The sequence below is a fragment of the Cucumis sativus genome, chromosome 4 (assembly GCF_000004075.3).
Source record: "Cucumis sativus cultivar 9930 chromosome 4, Cucumber_9930_V3, whole genome shotgun sequence".
NCBI classification, from domain to species: Eukaryota; Viridiplantae; Streptophyta; class Magnoliopsida; order Cucurbitales; family Cucurbitaceae; genus Cucumis; species Cucumis sativus.
This window is the reverse complement of record NC_026658.2, coordinates 19,965,137-19,980,324: the sequence shown is the minus strand read 5'-3', so window position 1 is coordinate 19,980,324 and position 15,188 is coordinate 19,965,137. Positions and strand designations below refer to the sequence as shown.

The 15,188-nt window shown below is 32.5% G+C and overlaps 1 protein-coding gene and 1 long non-coding RNA gene across 3 annotated transcripts; one reads left to right on the top strand and one right to left on the bottom strand.

Annotated features, from left to right (window-relative positions):
• The first annotated feature begins 1,722 nt into the window (after positions 1 to 1,722).
• LOC101214088 (serine/threonine-protein kinase SRK2H) lies at positions 1,723 to 6,478 on the top strand. 2 transcript variants are annotated; one of them, XM_011655610.2, is made up of 10 exons: positions 1,723 to 2,116; positions 2,322 to 2,443; positions 2,565 to 2,639; positions 2,874 to 2,975; positions 3,086 to 3,139; positions 3,227 to 3,319; positions 3,422 to 3,514; positions 3,956 to 4,060; positions 4,137 to 4,235; positions 5,811 to 6,478. In XM_011655610.2, the coding sequence occupies exons 2-10, from the start codon at positions 2,324 to 2,326 to the stop codon at positions 6,135 to 6,137; spliced, it is 1,068 nt and encodes a 355-aa protein (XP_011653912.1). In that variant the 5' UTR covers positions 1,723 to 2,116; positions 2,322 to 2,323; the 3' UTR covers positions 6,138 to 6,478. The 2 variants fall into 2 exon arrangements, with proteins under 2 accessions (XP_011653912.1, XP_004146378.1); XM_004146330.3 differs by lacking the exon at positions 1,723 to 2,116 and having other exon boundaries at positions 2,141 to 2,443.
• Positions 6,479 to 11,223: 4,745 nt separating this feature from the next.
• LOC116403526 lies at positions 11,224 to 12,072 on the bottom strand. Its single transcript, XR_004216303.1, has 2 exons — positions 11,636 to 12,072; positions 11,224 to 11,561 (listed from the first exon to the last, which is right to left on the bottom strand). It is a non-coding gene; the product is annotated as an uncharacterized LOC116403526 (long non-coding RNA).
• Between the last annotated feature and the right edge of the window lie 3,116 nt (positions 12,073 to 15,188).

Sequence of the window (15,188 nt, the reverse complement as noted above, 5' to 3'; positions counted from 1 at the left end):
CATTGTGTTTGTATCAAATACAAAGTGAGTTGTATCCATATAGTGTCACCAAGATAACATATCCAACCTTTTCTAGAACCCTTTAAGTTGTATCTTGAACATTGATCTTTGTATGTCTCTACATACTATTCAAAATTGATCAACAACATAAGATGTTAGTTTATTGGATTTAGGTTAAGACAACTAATAATATAATCAATAATAATTATTGAAGTTATAATAATAACACTTTATTAATAACGGTCAATGAATTATATTTATTACCTACGAGTTTTAAGACATAAAATCCAACATTAATGATATGATATAGGAGATAAACCTCATAAGATATCTTATTTACCATGCTAACTTGGACAACATTTTGAAATGAAATGTTTAGAATAACTTGCTTATTCATCCCAAGCAAAATATGTCTCTAATCTTTTGGTTTGATATGATATTATTGCCTCTGTCATCTAAATGTTTGTCTGACTCCTTTTAATAGTGTTCGTTTGACTCATTTAGATATTGTTCTTCTAGATGATCCTACCTTGTACCGATAACTTATTGGATACCTTAATTTATTTATTTGACTGAATTTCCTATATATTGTCTAAGTTGTTTAATTATCTTGTCAGTCAGTTCATGGCTGCTCCTCAAATTACACACTTTAGTTTAATGTTGTACTCCACGTTCTTCATTATGTCATGGGTACTCTTGATTGTGGACTTCAATTTTCTTCTAGGTCATATTTATTAGTATAATATGAATATTTTGATGCTAATTAAGTAGAGTTGGTGATCCTACTAATAGATGTTCCTACTTAGGTAGTTCTATGATTTCTTGGTGAACCAAGAAACGAACATTATTTATGTTTATAGTACAAAATCTGAATATTACGCAATTGTTGATGTTACTTTATTTAAGTTACTATGGCTTCGTTGGTTTTGAACTGATATGTGTGTCTCTCAACTATTTGCTATAATATCTTATTGTGATAACCATCCAAATTGCTCACAATCATGTGTTCCATGAACACACCAAACACATTGAAAACAACGACCACTTTGTTAGTTATTAACTACTTTCTTACAATACATATCCACTAAAGAACAATAAAAATATTTTCACAAAAACTTTGTCATCCATCACTTCACTTTGTTACTTCACAAACTCAAGTTGGTCGCCACCGTATCACGTCAAAATTGTATAGGAGGGTGTTAATGCATAATACCTAAAATGTATCCTATTTAACTATTAGACTTTCCTTAGTGTATATTTAGACATTCCTTAGTGTATATTTAGACTTATACTATTTGTTTTAATTTACACTAGATTATTTTATTCAATAAGAGTATAATTATATTCCAAAATAAAAAATATAACATGAGAGGATTTAAAAGTGGGGGATTTATTCATGACTCTAGGTAGAGGTCTCAATAGGTTGAGTCAAGAAAGAAATAAAAATCAGTCATTAGGTCTGCCTAATAAGTTAATGAAAGTATTAACAAAAAATGGTAATAATAAAGAAAAGAAATAAAAATGTATGCATTATCCTTTAAAATTTATACACTACAAGCCAAGTAAGGTTCACTTTATTGACTTTTTGGCAATAGTCCCAAAAGGACTAAACTGATAATACTCAAAAGAAGAAGGAGCAAAAATGAAAAGTTAAAACTTGAAATGAAATCAAGCAGTGAAGCTAAGCATCCACTTGCCATCACACTCAGAGATTCCTTTTGGTAATGGAAACCATTTTCCACGGCTGCTTTTTTGCAAAAACCCTCTTTTAAAAAATGAGTTCTAATTCATTGCAAAGTGGCGTCACTCGTCAAACGATGAATCAGTGATGAAAGGGAAGAGAACATTGGAATTAGAACAAGTGTAAAACCTCACATAAACAACATCCCAAAAAAATTAGTCAAAAGTTCAAAGCTACCCACATCGTCTTTCCTCATCAAACGGCGTCTTTACAGATCCAAACACCCACTTCTCATATTAAAAGAGAAAAAGGAATAAACCCCACAAAAAATTGAGCAAAAAAGAAAGTGGGATTTCAATCGAAGGGGCAGTGATTGGATTCTAGCTGGTCCTCGTGGATTCCCATACTCTCTATTGAATCGCTTTGTCCGAGTTTGTAAGCCCAATTCCACGTGCTTTTCTTTCTACTCTGTACACTTCCTATAAATTTTAGAGCTCATTAGTCGATTTCAGATCTGATCGCCAAAACCCAACTTCGTATTTTTGAACCTCATGAGTATTGAAAGCCTCTATTCCTATTGTTATTGATTTTTGTTGTGTTTACTTTTTGTGGGTTCGTGGGTGTGCTTGATTTTTCGCAGAAATGGATAAGTATGAAGTTGTTAAAGATTTGGGTGCTGGAAATTTTGGTGTTGCTAGACTTTTGAGGCATAAAGAAACCAAAGAGCTTGTCGCTATGAAGTATATAGAACGTGGACACAAGGTTAATTCTGTTCTTGATTCTACTCTTTCGTTTTGGCTTTTATAATCAGCCTTTGTTTTTTTTTTCCTTTTATGGGTTCTTAAATTTGGGGATTTTGATATTCTTTATTGTATTCACACAGATAGATGAGAATGTAGCAAGAGAGATTATAAACCATCGATCGCTTCGGCATCCAAATATAATTCGTTTCAAGGAGGCAAGTTTCTTTCTACTTTTTCCTTTAGGATTTCTTTAATGTAATATCATTTAGTTGCCGAAGTATTGGTCATACTTGTTCTGGGTTTGGCTTTGTTGTTTTATATGCAAAAAGTTCGATTCTCCTTAGTGAGAGAGTGATGGAGCTGTTAGTATTAAATGCATCAATTTTTAGATTAAAAAACAGAGGAAATAAAAATGAATGTCAAGTTGAAGTTGGTTTTAAGATTTGCAGGTTGTTTTAACTCCAACGCATTTGGCTATAGTGATGGAATATGCTGCTGGGGGAGAGCTTTTCGAAAGAATTTGCAATGCTGGACGTTTTAGTGAAGATGAGGTCTATTATCTACTTTCTCCCCCCCTCTCTCTGTCTAATACACGACGATGTTCTTGCTCTCGTAGACAGCTTTGTGAAATTGTTTAACTCTTTGGTCTTATGTTTTACAGGCAAGATATTTCTTCCAGCAGCTAATTTCTGGAGTCAATTATTGCCATTCAATGGTAGAATAAAAGACATACTAAGCATGATTTGGTTTCTTGTTTACAAATGTTATAATACCATATTTTATCTGACACAATGCTTTGCAGCAAATATGCCATAGAGATTTGAAGTTAGAGAATACCCTTTTGGATGGAAGTGCAGCCCCACGCTTGAAGATCTGTGATTTTGGCTACTCCAAGGTATTTGAATTTGAAATTTTTGTTTGAACAAAGTTAAGATTTTCTTTCTTTCATATTTTCTCTGTAGTACTTATGCTGTTGTATTGTTCATTTCTTCTGTAGTCATCTCTGTTGCATTCAAGACCAAAATCAACCGTTGGTACTCCGGCATACATAGCACCAGAGGTTTTATCTCGACGAGAATATGATGGAAAGGTGCTTATGCACATCTGATATCAACTGCAACTTGATTAAGTAAAATGACAGAATATCATTCCACATCTATTGCAAAATCTACTGCATATTTTTTTTCTCTCCAAATTTCTTTGAACCAGAACTGCTAGAGAATCAACTGTAGGGCTTTCGAAAATTTTCAACAAATTTTTTCTTGTCAGTATGTATCAAAGAAATGCCTTCCCTTCATTGGAAAATCAATTGAGTTTTATGTTCTAGAGTTCTGTTTCTCTATAATGAAGCTTGATTTAGATTAAGCACTAAATATTACGATGTTCATGTAGAAAGATTTGCAGTTTGTTTCCTCTAAGTGGCTATAAAATTAATGTGGTTATTGGTATCATTAGAACAATTCAAACGTGGATTCCCTTTATTCAAATTCTGACCTTGAAATGGCTTGTCTCCTCTTCCATTGTGTTTTAGATGGCAGATGTATGGTCGTGTGGAGTTACTCTCTATGTTATGTTGGTCGGTGCATACCCTTTTGAAGACCAGGACGATCCTAGAAACTTTCGAAAAACTATTCAGGTCCATTACTTGCATTATCGTATAGTAATTTCAGTGAAGTCAACGTCTTTCTCACTTTTTGTTTTTTGCACTGCAGCGAATAATGGCAGTACAGTATAAAATACCAGACTATGTTCACATATCTCAAGATTGCCGAGACCTACTCTCTCGCATCTTTGTCTCAAATCCATCAAGGGTATTTTCTACGATAAACTAATATGTCTTGGTCATTTCCTTATTTGGAGTTCTAATACAAAACTATCTTCCCTTTGTTAGTTTTGTTTGATATTCTGAACTTTTAAACTTTTAAAATGATTGGCCTTAATAGGACCAACCCAAAGCAATTCTATTGAAATCTAATGCCGAAATATAAAATCTTCTTCACTATGTAATTTGTTTTCTTTATTTGAAGTGATTTTGTAGTTTCATGATCTAGAGATAAATAATGAATAGATTAAGACCCATCTCTATACTGGGAAACTTGGACAAATATTCAAGCTTTAGTTAGTTTGTTCAAAGGCTTATACATGAAACTCTCTCTCTCTCTTAATTTTGTGATACTTCTTGAAATATCTGAGAACTTTTGCATTTCCTAGTTCAGTGGGTAATTAATCCCAACTCAGTCTTTTAGGAAACCAACCAAGAAATATTTCTAGCAACTAGTTTTTAGTCTTCAACGTAGAGAGAGAACAAGACACTTTAATTCATCCTCAAACTTTGACACCCATACAAATTATCTTACTGTCCCTAATAAGCTCTAACTAAAGCCTGCTCTTCCGGATTGGTTTCTCATTGATGGCTTGGTAGGTAGGTAGCCCAGTACTTGGGTATTTCTTCATTAAAATCCTCTTTGAGACCAGACCACCTTGCAATAGAACTTAGGTATTTATTCACTGAAATTCTTTTTGAGACCACCTTGCAATAGAGCTTGGCAGATATTTCTGAATCCTACTCTTAGTTCAACACCTAAATATGAAAATTGTCCTCTTGGATTCTCTTTATTTGGAAGACACTCCACCCTTGTTCTCTTTATTTTCTTTATTTTAAGGGAGAGTTGCGAATATAGTAAATAGACCCAAAGTACTAGCATATAATAGTATTATGAAAAATAAAAATTAGATAAATATCCAATTCTTGGAGTCTATTATTGATAGATTTTGCTATTAGTAGTAAGAGATTTTTTTCTCATATATTCATATTTGTAGACTTCTATAAATGATAGAGTCCATCAGTGATAAACTTTTATCACAAAAAATTTATCATTGATTGCAAAATTTATCACTGATGAAGTATATTGTTGATAGGGTGGTATCGACTAGAGTCACCACTGATGCTGTATCATAGGTAGACTTCATTGGATGATCGAAAGACTATCTGTAATTCAAGTCTATGACTTGTAGGCTTAATATCTTTTGAAATCTATATCAACATATCATTGATAGATTTCACATAGCTTACAGAAATCTATCACTTTATAGAAAACGGCTTTTAGACTTTTATGCTTCATTGATAGATAGTTTAGTTAGAGTTCAGTTATATAGACTTTTATTATGTACCTAAAAGTATTGCCTACTACAATCAACCCTTATTTAGTTTGATTCTAAAATGAAAACTTATGCCACTTAGTTAAAAAGAAAGATAGAGTGAGAAAACTTTAGTTTGTAACGCGTAGCTAAGCCACCTCCTTTCTATTCGACTTTTACATTCATTAAGATGCTGGGTTATATCCCTTATCTTCGATGTAATTCTTACACTCAACATAATATGACAGAGAATTTCACTAAAAGAGATAAAAAGTCATCCATGGTTCCTAAAGAACTTGCCAAGGGAGCTGACAGAATCAGCCCAAACCATCTATTACCAGAGGGATAACCCTAGTTTCTCTGTTCAAAGTGTTGAAGAAATCATGAAGATCGTGGGAGAGGCAAGAAACCCGCCCCCATCATCAACAACCGTCAAGGGCTTCAAATGGGGAACTGAAGAGGATGATGAAGAAGGTGACGGAGAGTTGGAAGAAGAGGAGGTAGAAGAAGAAGATGATGAGTATGATAAGAGAGTAAAAGAAGTTCATGCTAGTGGAGAATACTTGCGTACTTAGAAATAGAACATAAAATAGAGTTGTGTGTGATTATATTATTGAGGTTGGTTGTTGTTATGTGTACAGTAGTGTTAAATAATTATGGCTCTCCACAGTAAGCATATCATATTATATATCAGCAAACTTTTAAGTTCTAAATGTGTTTATTTATTGTTGGTTGATGGTCCGCAAGTCTAAGCTATAGTTTATTTCTCTTTTCGTCACTTGTTATTGTGTTACTAAATAATTCAATGTAGTCAGACTTATTTTTGTGTTTCCTTAGGTGCTACTGTTGTTGTAATGGTTTATAAGAAAAGCAAAGATGATCATGGTGGAAGATGTTTTGAATCTATTTTGTTGCATTTATTCTTGCAAATTCAAGTTAGATGGCCTTTGGTTCATAGTTCAGGAGTTTGACAATTTTACATGGCAATGAATTTGAATATCCTATTCTTCTGAGTTTGTTATCTTATCTATTCTATTCTGTTAAGTTTGTTATACTATTCGGAAACGTACCATTTGGGTTCATAGGTTTTAGGTATAGTTTCATCAACAGAGTTTTTCTTTTTCATTTTTACTTTGAGTTTCATTCTAATTTGTTCTCTACAGTTTCAAAATTTATACTTTTTATCTCTTTAACTTCATTTCTTGGTAATTTGATAGTTTTCAACTTTTCACAAATTTCTTATTAACATTACAATTTGAAAATGATTGAAAAGGTAAAAGTGTAACTGACATGCTCTTAACATTCTTCAACCTCTCAAGGGATACTTATTGAAAGTTCATCTACCTTCATTGATGTTCGTTGGCCAATATCTGACTACCACCTCCAACGACTCCACTAGATTTAAAACACATTTGTGTTTTTATTTTAAGAAGTTTTTATCAAAAGTATAACATAAAAATGAATTTTTGAAAAAAAAATCTGTCATTCTAAATAGGCTTGTAGTTTAATTATAATAATATTAAAATACATTTTCTCATTTTTTTTTTTCTTTTTGAGGTTTTTTTTCTAAATTTTTTGTTATTGTCATGTCATCTTTTTAAAATAATCTCTGTTCCCTTTTTTTTTTTAAATTAATGTTTTCTTGATTTTAGGTAATGCCAGTATATACAGTTATGTATATGTATACTAATATACAGTAGTGTATATGTATATATATCAAATAAACATCACATCCATCTTCTTTTTGTACTAATATATGACACATAATTAAGTATATTTATTCAGACTACATGTGTAGAAATTCCTATTTTAGTTTAATAACATTTTTCATTGATAACTTAATTGACATGAGGACCTAGAGTTATCTTTTGAACTTAAAAATTACAATGCTGAAAAAAACTTAGTGATCAAATAAAAATAAGAATTTTTTTAAAAATAGTAGCCTAAATGCAACACTAACCTCCCTTAGCCTAAAACACATGCTAGCAAACTCTGACACTTAGCCAACAACCTCTTCTGTCCAAAACTTTACTTCTAATTTAGATTTTCATATCTTAAAATACATAACTCAAATGAAAATACTTTATTCTACAAAGTTTCTCTAAATTGTCTTAATTTTTGTACCTTAAATTGGCAAAGTAAAATTCCAAGAAATGAGTTATGTAGCCCTCTGGAAGTGCAGCTTGCTTAGAATCACCCAATTTCTTCTTAAACTCAAACTCAACCCTCCCTTACTCATATTAAATCGGCAGCCCAGTATAGAAAATATACACAATGTATGATATTTTGAAACTAATTTCACCAAAAAATCACAAGTGGTTTAGAAGAAATGTTCATCTGAAGTGACCTATTTATACTGAAGCCTGCATGAATCTTTATTGACACCTCCTTCGGCCGAAATTTAAGTTAAGCATGCAAGGACACCTAGAATCAACTTGACTAACTCCACCTCTTCATCATCTTGCCTAGCAAAAATTCCTAAATGTCAAGGACATGCTAAAACACCAAGCCAAACCGCCAACTAACATTTCTAGCCTTGCCGAAAAGCTCCAAATGCATTGTCATGCCTTCCTCTCCTAGCCTCTCATCGTCAACCTAACCTCTATGCCAGCCTCCTTGCCAAGCCTAAATGCCTAGCAAACCTCTAAAAGCACTCTTCTTGCCTAGCCCACAACTAAAATGCCTACCCTTAGAGGTTCACTTTGTTCTTCTCAACCACCGATCAAACGCCAAAATAACCTCTATCTTCTCCTATCTTGCTACCTAGCATGCGTCCTACACACTCAAACTAAGCTCTTTACAAGTTTTCTTCTTCCCTTGGCTGTCCAACAAAACCTCTAAACACCTAATCCATAGCCAAAACACCAAACTTTCATACTTAGCAAATTTTCTCTTCTTTTCAACCTAACCTCTTTAACTTTTAAACCTTAACATTTTAGTCTTCCCTTTTCCAGTTACCATGACACACAAAACTAACACTTCCTTACCTTAAGCTCACTTAAAACTAATCCTTTTTAACTTTTGAAAGGGTCTAAGTTTTTTAGGGTTCGAAGTTTACATCACGACCCTTAGAAGCTTCTCTCCTAGGATTAAAAAAAAAACGGGGACAAGTTATTACCCAAAGAAGGAATTTGGTGAATTAAAAATTAACAAAGAAAAAACTGTTGAAAAAAATTAGGTTGAATGAGAAGTTGGAGAAAATAGTTGGAAAAGTGTTAACTTTAAAAAAAACAAAAAAAAAAAAAGAAAAATTGAAAAGAAAATCTAAAGAAAACGAACTTCAAACAAATAAAGAGAATAAAAAGACAGCAGTAGTCTTCTATCGTCCCTCTTTCCTTCCTCTTTAATCAATCTCTCTTCTCTCTAAAGCAAAATTTCTACTATTAAAGGCCAAGAACACCCAATTAAGCCATGAGTTTCAGCCTCTGCAAGTCGAACAAGCAGCAAGCCGGACAAGCAAAAAGAAAAAAAAGCATATAACAACGGTGAACTTCGTGAGTTCTCTCTACATAACAGTGATAGATTCTACTATGACAACTGAATCATCAATGAAGCATGCAAAGGCATAACAACGAATTCAGAGGCTTGTAACGACACAAGACACACTGCTTAAAAAAAGAAGAAAAAAAGTAAAGGCTAAATCATGTGATCTAACCAAGTTTGAGCAAAATAAAATTCTATAGAACAAAAGAATCCAATCAAGAAGATATGTGTGAAAAAAAAAAAAGCAAACAAAAAATGAAGAATGAGGAAGAAAAATAAATATGAATGAATTTTCAGGGTATAAAATGGCAATAATTTGTCAATCTCTTAATCAATGAAAGATATGGGAAGAAGTGAAGAATTCATGATATGTTGATTCCAATTTATAGAAGAAAAATATCAAATGAAATAAACTTTTGGATCAAATATTTTAAATATCTCAACAAAATCCTCAAGATTTTTGGACGATTTAACCTGAAATAAAGTTTCCAAAATGAAGTTTCAAAAACAAACTGTGATTCCTCATATGCAATGCAATTTCAAGGTTATAGAGATTTTTTTCTTCTTTACTCTATTTCCTAAGCCAAAAGGAAAAATCTTCAAATCTCACTCCAATTTTGTTGGAATTTATGTCCTAAACATCGTAGTTTGTAATCATATTCTATTCAATAAAGTCGTTATTGAGAAATTATTAGTCAAATTGGATACTATAATCTTATATCGAATAAAATAAGGTCCCAAAGTTATTTTGAGTAAACTTGAACTCTATATAGAGACGTAAACGTGGATCAAGTCTGAGTATATAGCCTTAATAGTGTATATTATATGTATAAGGTTAGACACCTTATTTTTTGGACCCTATGGATGACCGACTTTATAGTTAGTACAAACGATGTGATATTGAATCATTCATGTAGAGACATAAAAGTAGGGGCATCCTTTATAAAGAGTTTACATAGGACTAAACCATTAAATAGTCACTTTTATGTTATAACGTCGTTTACTATTTAAAACTGACTATTTCAATTATTGATGACCTAGGAACTTAATCTTAATCCTGAGCTAACTAAGAACTCTTGTTCACATAAGATTATCCTTAGGTTTGCATAGGTAAGGGAAGTTCATCAACGCTAGCCCAATAAGCCTCTCATTTAAGAGGTAAAAATGGGTGGATAGTTGGAGACACATAGTGCAAAACAAAATTCACTCCTACCTACATTAGGGTTAGTATGTAGGTTATTTCATTAAGAATTGAATCCAAGTCTGGAACAAGAGGCCCTAACCTCTCATTAGCTCGAGAGGGATTCAATTTATAAGTTGGATCTTAAATGAATTCTTCAATAATGGATTGACTTAGAGTAAGATTTAGTCTTGCGGGTCAAACAATTTTTTGACCCAACCGAGGTTATGAACAACTTGTAAAGTATTAACTTACTGATCATACTATAACTATAGTGAAGACAGTGAAATTACGTGACTTTAGTATAATGAGCCTATAATGCCCTAGCAGGCCCAAGATTCAAAATTCACATCCTTGATATTCCCCTGCAGCCCTTACGATCTGGCAACATCATCCTTACATGTCCTAAAGGATTATTAGAGTGAAAATCATCACCACAATCCAACATAAGTCCTTCCAACATGCTTTTTCCTTACTCACATGCATTCTAGAAAGGTTTCCAAGAGATCACCCAACATAGAATTACTTTAAACTAAGCACGTTTAACTTTGAAATTTTTATAATCGAGCCACCGAAAAAGAAGGTGCACCTTGTTAGTATAAGTAGTATACATGTTCCGCTCTGATACTACTTATACCCGAGGGGGTTGAAAATTGGATTAGAACATTGGAAAAATGCTTCAGAGTTATATGATGTCCGAAGGAGAGAGAGGTAGATTTGGTTGTGTTTTTTACTACAAAGAGAAGTTGTAGACCGATGGACTTTGGAAGAAAACAGACGAGGAAGGGTTGAATGGGAAGATTTCAAGGAAATCTTTAATAACAAGTATTTTTTTTAAGCTTTGAGAGATGAGAAAAGAGATAAATTTCTTCAACTAATAAGGAGATTTTTCTGTAGTGGAATATGAGAGGAAGTTTACAGAGTTAGCCAAGTACGCAATGATGTTAGCCGTCTCAGAAACTGAAAGGTGCAAGCGATTTGTAAAGGGACTTAGAGGATAAATTAGAACTCTTGAGGTGCCTATTATAAAAACCCTAAGTTTTCTAGTCATTACATGACATACAAACTATAGCATACAAAAGATATCATTTTCAACTTCCAACTTAAAGAACATAATTAAACTCTTCACAACCTAGTTTCAGTAGCTCATAACTTACTCAATTCTTAACCACATTAAGTGAACTTTATGTCAAACACTAAAGTTTTAAGTACTCTACAAGTTACTTGAAGACATAAAGACCTAATTCTCAACCGATGTGCCTAGATTTTCCTCGTAACAGAACGTACTCCAAAATGCAAATTCCAGCAATCCCTCAGCTTCCACCCGAATTTTCACCTAATTCAAATTATTTTCAGCTTAAACGTTCTGCATAGAAAATGTGGGAAATTGAATAAGATTTCTAACCGTACCAATTGGAGCTTCAAACGCCTCTTCTACACTATAAGCTACTAAAAAAACCAGAGATTACTCGGATTCGCACCCAGAGCTGAATAGGTTGTATTCTCCTTCAAAATTAAACCCCTTAATATCATAATTAGCGCAAGCATCCTTCATAAAATTTGTTAGAAATTGAAACGTCTTTCTAAATCAAGCTTCTAACTCCTTTTGTGCAGCTCAAAATCAATAAAAAAAGAAAACAAAACTAGAGATGCGCTGAATGATACGAAAATTGCATTATGTGTTGATTTCCTCTTGAAAACTTGAACTTCTCCAGCCCTAAATCTTTCAGATCTCTTCTTCTTCTCTCAACTTTCTCCCTTCGATTTCCTCTTAAAAAAGTTGATAAAGAAATGTTTGGAAATGGAGCTTGGCGATGGGTTTCTTTCCTTGGAGAGAAGTTGATGAAAGAAGCCTTAAATCTTTTTTTGTTTTATTTTCTTTTAATTTAAAATAAAATATCACCATACATTCCATAACGTTTAAAAAAAAAAAAAAAAAATCCTAACCCACTAATTCTATTTCTCTTTTCCTTTTTTGTTTTTTTCTTTTTAATAAAATGAATAGTAACTCTTTCCATTTCTTAAACTTCAATTCCTATTATTTTCCATCTTCCTTTAACAAGAAAAATAATATACTTCTCTAAATGCTTAAATGAAAGAAAAAAGAAAACAAGAAAGGACTCGGGTTCTGAATGAGAAATTTCGTTCAATCAAATGCCGCCACATCATTACAACGAAAAGGATTCCGTTATGAAAATTATAAATGGATTAGGCGGAGCAATTAAAATGACTCAGACCTAACCAATTTAAGCCTATGGAAGAAATTTGGGCCCAAGCCTAAGCACACTTAAAACTCATAAAAGTTCTCTATAAATATAGGTCCCATCCTTTTCATTTTGAAGGAGGAAAAATTCACAATGAAGTGCTAAAGCTTTGGAGATTTGAAGATTCTACCTCTAAAGCTCTTAAGACGTTAAAGTTTTTATCGATCTTAAAATTATTACTTTCTAATAAATTAAAGACTTATAAGATTAAACGTTTTTTGAATTCCAAAAGACCGAACTGCTAAAATTAATTTGGAGATTGAAACTTTGAAGCTCTCAAATTTTAGGAACTGAAGTTCTAAAACTCTTAAGATCCAAAAGTTCATATGATCAATGTTCTAACAATTCAAAGAATATAGCTCTCCTAAAGTTGGATCCAATCAAAACAGGAAGTTAGAATATGATCCAAACTAATTATCTAATCTATAAAGATCGGTCATCGAAGAAGATTATATTAAGTTCAATGATCGTTTCTATCAAAGATCAAATCATGGACTATCCAAGAAGACCATCGAGCCCAAAAGACGATTTTCTAGAAAGATCATCAAGCTCAAATGTCAATTATCCAACAAGAACAACAAGTCTAAAATTTAATGTTTATTTTTTTTAAAAGAAAGCATCAAATGATCATATATTAAAAATTGTACTCGGTCTATTAAAATTAATACAAATACAAAGTTCAAATTCCATAAATTAAATTTCTCTTGAAATCTCGTGTGAACCATACATTAGGTACTTTTGAATATGAGAAGATAGTAAAAGATATACGCAACCCCACCATAGCTTGGATAGATATTTAATACGAAAAGATTTATCTATACGAAAAGATTTATCTATACGAAAAGATTTGTTGATAGATGTACTAACGCTTCTTTATACCAAAAGAATTAATCTTGCACTTGAGATGTTACAAGCATATTGGACAAAAAAATTATAAAAGATTATAATAAATGAATAATGTGTTATACTTTTTAGTGTGTGGTTGCACATATAGTTGATTCCAACATGTTGTGTTTGGGATTAGGAGCAGACCATGCAATTGGTCCTTTGGGCTTGCAATCTAACAATGACGCAGGCAATGGTGCCCTTGCACCCATTCCATTGGGATCAAAACTAATAAACTCGTCAGAAGTTGGAGGAAGGGAAATTGATGACGATGATTCAGGTACTTCAGCAATAGATTCTCTAAAATTACGAATGGTAGATTCTTCCAGAGTCGTTGGAGGTTGTGCTAAATCAAGCATGCCTCTAGTAGTTGCCATGATTTTGGATGGAGAAGACATGGCAATGAGGAAGAAGAATGTGAAGAAAACAACATCATGTTGGAAAGCCATAAAAAAAAAAATGAACAATTAATTGGACTAAAAAAAATAACAATTGAAGGGAAGGTTCAAGTTTATGAGATTTTCTATGAATATCGGATGTATTATGTGATTTAAATAAGTTAGTAGAGAGAGAGATTGAATTGTATAAACATGGAAAATTCAACTATCATATCGTTGTTCTTAAACTACCTTTGTCCTCAATTTGGGTTCATAACTAATCCGCGTAGATCGTTCATAATTTTAAAAGTTCTACAAATTAAACCTATCACAAAAATTGTCTAGTTGTCTCAAGTGCACCACCAGGTCTTTTATTTTTAGCTTTATATTGCATTGTTGAAATTTATACTTCTCTCTTCCGTATAATTCATAATACAATTTTGAGCATTTTTAAAAATAGCAAGATAAATTAAAATATTTACAAGTTATAGCAAAATTTTGGATTTTATCGATGATAGTCACTAATAGACTTCTATCACTATTTATTATAGGTTACACACAAAGAAAATTAGCAAAGACAGTGCAAGCGTTGGAGATGAGCCCATTTTTAAGGGGTCATTTGAAACACAAAGGAAGAGACAAGAATACGAAGGCTTTCTACCCTTTATTTTGTATTGGTATGATTGGGACGTGGTGCAAATAGTGGATATATGTACGTAGGGTCTGTGCAAAGAAAAGAAATTGTTTTCTCGTGTGTTGGTAAGCAATGGTTTATATTATTTAAACTATAATTTCTATTGTCGTCACTATTGCTTAAACAACTGTGAAGAGAAAAGAAAATAAAGAAATGGGTAAAGTTAGCTTTCGTTGGCATAAATTGGGACTATTAAGTTGGCGAGGCCAGAAGTGGAGGAGGACATTAAAACAGTAAAACGAATTAAACAAAAAAGGGTCCATATTGCAAAGTTGTAATCAATGAAGAGTTCAAATTTTATTTATATTTTATCACATTTCTTGGAAAAAGAAACCGTTGTTGAAGTTAAGTTGTTCGTGATAAGGAAAGAGAGATTTCGCATAGGAAGTTTTGAAATTTAACACGCAAAGTTTTTCTATATTTTGTGTTACACGTGTTGTGTATTTCTTTTTTCCTTTACATATTGATTCTTATTATGTTGAGATTATTCTAAAAAAGTTCTAAAGTTACCTACAAAACATTTTTAAACTCACTTTTTATTGCTAGGAACGTAATTATTATCTTGGGAAGCATGCTACAACCTCGCTGTACTATATCACACACTATCTTTATTTTCAAGACGCGGACGTTGTAAAACAAACCGAGTGTGAAATGTTGTTAAACCCATCCTATATGGAATCTATTTGAAATTCTATGGACGCTCCCGGAACCCAAGGTCTCACAACGTGCCAGTCTTTGGTCTC

Bases quoted from the DNA above. Each gene is read 5' to 3' on its own strand.
- LOC101214088 (XM_011655610.2), top strand. From the start codon at position 2,324: ATGGATAAGTATGAAGTTGTTAAAGATTTGGGTGCTGGAAATTTTGGT. The intron at 2,640-2,873 runs GCAAGTTTCTTT...TAAGATTTGCAG, and splicing joins ATATAATTCGTTTCAAGGAG to GTTGTTTTAACTCCAACGCA. The intron at 2,976-3,085 runs GTCTATTATCTA...TATGTTTTACAG, and splicing joins GACGTTTTAGTGAAGATGAG to GCAAGATATTTCTTCCAGCA.